We start from the raw sequence: 4,634 nt of genomic DNA, 5'->3' as shown, positions 1-4,634 counted from the left end.
TATAATAGGCCCCTTGTACTGTAATAGTCCCCCTGTACTGTAATAGTCCCCCTCTATTGTAATAGTCCCCTTCTACTGTAATAGTGCCCCTCTACTGTAATAGTCCCCCTCTACCATAATAGTCCCCCTCTACTATAATACGCCCCTTCTACTGTAATAGTCCCCCCTACTGTAATAGAGTATAGTCCCCCTCGACTATAACAGTTCCCCCTGATATAATAATTCCCCTGCATTGTAATAGTCCCCCTCTACTGTAATAATCCTCCTACTATAGTAGTTCCCCTGTAGTATAATAGTCCTCTCTACTGTAACAGTCCCCCTCAACTGTAATAGTCCTCCTCTACCATAATAGTCCTCTCTAATAATAGTCCACCCATGCTTAATAGTTCCCCTGTACTATAATAGTCCCCCCTACTATAACATTCCCCCTCTACTATAATAGTCCCTCCACTATAACATTCCCTCTCTACTATAATAGTCCCTCCACTATAACATTCCCCCTCTACTATAACATCCACCCCTGCTGTAATAATTCCCCTGTACTGTAATAGTCCCCTCATTGTTATAGTCCCTACTATAACAGTACCCTCTACTGTAACAGTCTCCCCTAGTGTAACACTTTCCCTCCACTGCAATAGTCCCCCTTTACTGTAATAGTTCTTTCTACTGTAACAGTCCCCTCTGCTGTAATAGTTCCCCTATACTGTAGTCTTCCCCCCCTACTGTAACAGTCCACTCTAATAGTCCCCCTCTATTGTAATAGTCCCCCTAATATAACAGCCCCCCTCTACTATAATAGTCCCCCTCTGCTATAACAGTCCCCCTGCTGTAATAATTCCCCTGTACTCTAATAGTCCCCCCACTCTAATAGTCCCCCTTACTATAACAGTCCCCCTCTACTATAACAGTCCTCCTCCACTATAATTGTCCCCCTCTACTGTAATAGTCCTCTCCAATATAACCATCCCCCCCCACTGTAATAGTGCCCCTCTACTGTAATAATGCCCCCTCTACTGTAACAGTCCCCCTTTAACTGTAATAGTTCCTTCTACTGTAATAGTCTCCCCTCTATTGTAATAGTCCTTTTCCCCACATCATCAGACCCTTGCCTCATATCCCATGTCCCCTGACACTGAGCAGTGTCCCCTCCTGTTCCCATGTCTTACTACCCCTCTCACTACATGACAGCTGTGGAGTACAGACAGGGATCTTCAAAGATCTGACCCAACTCCCAGGGCAGCTCTGATACGCCCTCCAGACAGCACCTGAGTGGGCCTGGAGGGCTCCCAAAGAGCCCTGACCCCTGATCAGCGAGGTCCTCTATACCCTGTCCTTACAGCTCAGGGGACAGATGCAAATATGCTGAAGGTCACAGTGGGGGCTGAGTGGCTAGGCCAGTTCCTAGCGCTGCACTCCCATCTGCTGACTCCACTGGAAAGTCCTTCTCCCTCCCTAACCCTAACCCCCAGCCAGAGGTGCCAGTGCCCACCTGGCAAGGTTCCCACTCAGCAAATAGTTGTCAGGTGATAAGCAGATAGTGAGCAAGCCCCGAGGCCTATGCCCCAACATTCCCTCCTCCCGACATTCCAACATTCCCAGATCCAGAAACACTCTCCCTCCCCAGTGTGAGGGCATCAGGGAATAAAGGCCTGTCCCAGACAGGCCCCTGGTGACCAGTCACAAGACTCTATCCAGGCCCTTTCACAAACCACCAGGAGTGTCACAGCCTCAAGTTGTCACGGGGCACCAGCAGCTGCCTCTCTGGAGGCACAGACCCCCCAGGGAACCCTGGCTTCTATCCCTGCCTATGAACCCTGCCCCACCAAGGGTCCTGGGTAGGAGATGAGAAGCCCCTGGGCCTGAGCTATAGGAGGGCAAATAAACCCCTCCCTGTCCCATGAAGACTGACCTGCTCCCTTGTCCCTGGAGGACTCTGAGCCCTAAGGAGGTGGGCACTCACCTCCTGCTCCTCTGACTTTCCAGCAGCTCCTGCTGCTGCTCTCCCTGGGACACACAAGCACTTCCTAAAGTGCGTTCAGGCCATTGGGATTAGAGGGCGGGATCACTCCTCCCCTCCCCGCGGGGGAGGGCAGGCACCTCCCAGAGCCGACCTGTCCCAACTGGTTGAAAACACCGTCCTCAACTCTGACAGAGAGAGCCCTCATGGCCAGGGCATCACTGTCCAGGGTCAGACAGGGCCAGCTGCAGCTGAAAACACCGTCCCCAACTCCAGCAGAGGCCCCACAGCCAGGGCACCACTGCCCAGGTGCTGTCAGGGGCCAGGTCCTCATAGACCAGGGAACAGGGGGACACTCTGGGTACCAGGGTGTCCTGACAGTGACAGAGAGTCTGCCTATCCTCCAGGTTGGGGAACAAGGGACCAAGAGGACGTCCTGACTGGGTCCCCACAGTGTCCTTCAGGTAGGGGGACAAGTGACACCTGGGATGCCCAATCACTGCACCCTTTAGGTCAGAGGGGCCCTCCCAGGGGTTGTGGAGGACATTGTGACCCTGCTCTGGCCACTGTCCTCTGCAGTGGCCATTCGTGGCAGGAGCAAACAAGCACTTTATCTGAAGTCTGGTTGCCACATATCTAGCAACAAGTGGCCGGCAGCCTCTGATCTGTGAGTGCCTCACCCAGCAAGCCGCCAAGTGCCAAGTGTCCTGGCTCTGGGTAGCCTCAGTCCCCTCCTGTGGGTCGTTGCTCCTCCCAGAGAAGGTCCCCCAGCTTGCTTCCTGCACACTGACCCTAAACTGACCTAGTGCCTGGGTCCAGGTCTGTCTACATTTGCTCTGCCTCCCCCGCCTGCCTGGGCCAGCATGGCCTTCAGAGAGTGGACTCACACAGGGAAGCCACAGGGCAGGCTCAAAGCACTTGTGAGGGAGCCCATGTTCCTGGGCTGAGTTCTCCAGCTTTGCCAAGCCAGGAGCTTCTGTCCCTAGACCCTTTCTGTCCTGGTCTCCCTGTCCTGTCAGTAACCCCGGTGGGGGATACTGTGGGCACAGCTGCTCTCCTGTGGGGACAGACATGCCATCAGCCAGACTTCCTATCTCCCAGCTTCACTTGGGCCTGGTCAGCTCCCCTTCCCCTCCCTCCTCCTCTCCCTTCCTTCCCCTTCTTCCTCCTCCCACTCCGTTCCCCTCTCCCCTCTCCTCCCTCCCTTCTCCTCCCTCTCTCCTCCTTCTCCCTCCCCAGTCTTGAAGACTCCCTCGCCTGCAGCCCATCACTGCCTCCTTATGCCCACGTGTCCCTCCTCCCACAACCCCTGGAAGAGCTTATAAAATGCTCTGTGCCCTGCTGTGACATGGACCAGTGTCACAGCAGCTGGGCTGTCCCCTGTATGCTCTTTCAGCTGAGTGTGGGCTGGACACTGTGGGTGGGGCACAGTGGGCTGAGGGCCATGGGCACATGTCTTAACTACCCTGTTGTGTTGCAAGCACAGATTGCCAAAGAGGCTTGAGTTAAGTAGGCTCAGATGAGTGGGGTCAACTCTGCCCAACCTCCTTGTGGCCAAAGCGGCTGTGTGTTCAGAGGGTGTTTGGGGGCTACTCACAGTGCTACCCGCGAGCACCCAGGCTTGGGTCTAGCCTTCCCAGGGGAGTGGAGAGCTGTCTTCTCTGTCCAGAGAATCCCACCACCTGTGTTTCAGTTTGGGATCTTTAAGGGGGAGCTCGCCCGCCCTTCAGTGATTAGCTAGAGATAAGAATTTTATCATGTGCAGGTCCTGTGGCACTTGGCCTGCCTGGAGGTCCCATCCTGGAGTCAGGGAGCAGAAGAGAGAGAGAGAGGGACCCCTGGGCCAAAGCCTTTAGGGGCCCAGGGCATTATCCAAACCGGAGTCTCCTGTATAGACCTACCTGGTCTAAGCCACAGGGCATGAGCTCCGCGGGTCTCACCATTACCCAGAGGGGTCCCTGTGGCACAACTAGACCATTCTTCCAGAGGTGGGGTTGGAAGCCACAGGGTCCCTAGAGAGGTGGGGTCAGAGGCTGCAGGGTCCCTGTGGGAGTGGGGTCAGAGGCTACAGAGTCCCTGGGGGTTGGGGTCGGTGGGGCCAGTGGGGCCACTGGGCAGGCTGCATCCGGCTGTACCTTGGTGGGTGATCAGTGGGGAGGGGGGTGCTAGGGCAGGTGTCTGGACTGACTACACTGAGAACAGGAGGCAGCAGGGTCAGGGCAGCTGAGCCCTTTCCTAGTGTGAAGAAGTCTAGGCAGCACTAGGGGTGGGTGACTCAGGCAATCAGTAGGCAATGGACTCAGAACACCCAGGCCCCCACCCTGCCCTGACTCAGGCCACTGGTGGGGTCCCTCTCGAGGGCAGTGCAGTAGGCAGAGGGCCTGTGAAGGTGTCCCCTGTTGGGTACAGTGATTTCCCACATCAGCCACCTGCGGACCCCTGTAGCCCCTCCTCAGACTGGGGGGACTTCCAAAGTCTTGCTAAATGTGGGGCACAAGGACAGGGTGGCACCCTCAGGACTCATGGGACCCCTGGTGGCTCTTGGGACTGGCTCAGAGAGTGTCCCCATGGGCAGATCCCAAGGCCAGGGAGGTCTTGTGCCCCTGGATGTAGAGAAGCTGTGTCCTAAGCACTGAGTGGGCTTCCTCTGCATCCTGAGTGGGCTTTCTGCATCCTG

At 55.7% G+C, this 4,634-nt stretch overlaps 1 protein-coding gene across 1 annotated transcript in view; it reads right to left on the bottom strand.

Moving 5' to 3' along the window:
* Positions 1-4,634, bottom strand: part of PLCXD1 (phosphatidylinositol specific phospholipase C X domain containing 1) — a 29,256-nt gene that overhangs the window by 14,644 nt on the left and 9,978 nt on the right. The window contains exon 4 of the mRNA XM_012807135.2: positions 1,961-2,004. Coding sequence (XP_012662589.2) covers positions 1,961-2,004 — 44 coding nt within the window. The remainder of the gene's footprint in view (positions 1-1,960; positions 2,005-4,634) is intronic.

Source organism: Otolemur garnettii, unplaced genomic scaffold (genome assembly GCF_000181295.1).
Source record: "Otolemur garnettii isolate 467f Iridium unplaced genomic scaffold, OtoGar3 scaffold00065, whole genome shotgun sequence".
Lineage (NCBI taxonomy): Eukaryota > Metazoa > Chordata > Mammalia > Primates > Galagidae > Otolemur > Otolemur garnettii.
The sequence above is the reverse complement of the archived record's forward strand: the minus strand, read 5'-3'. Positions and strand labels throughout refer to the sequence as shown.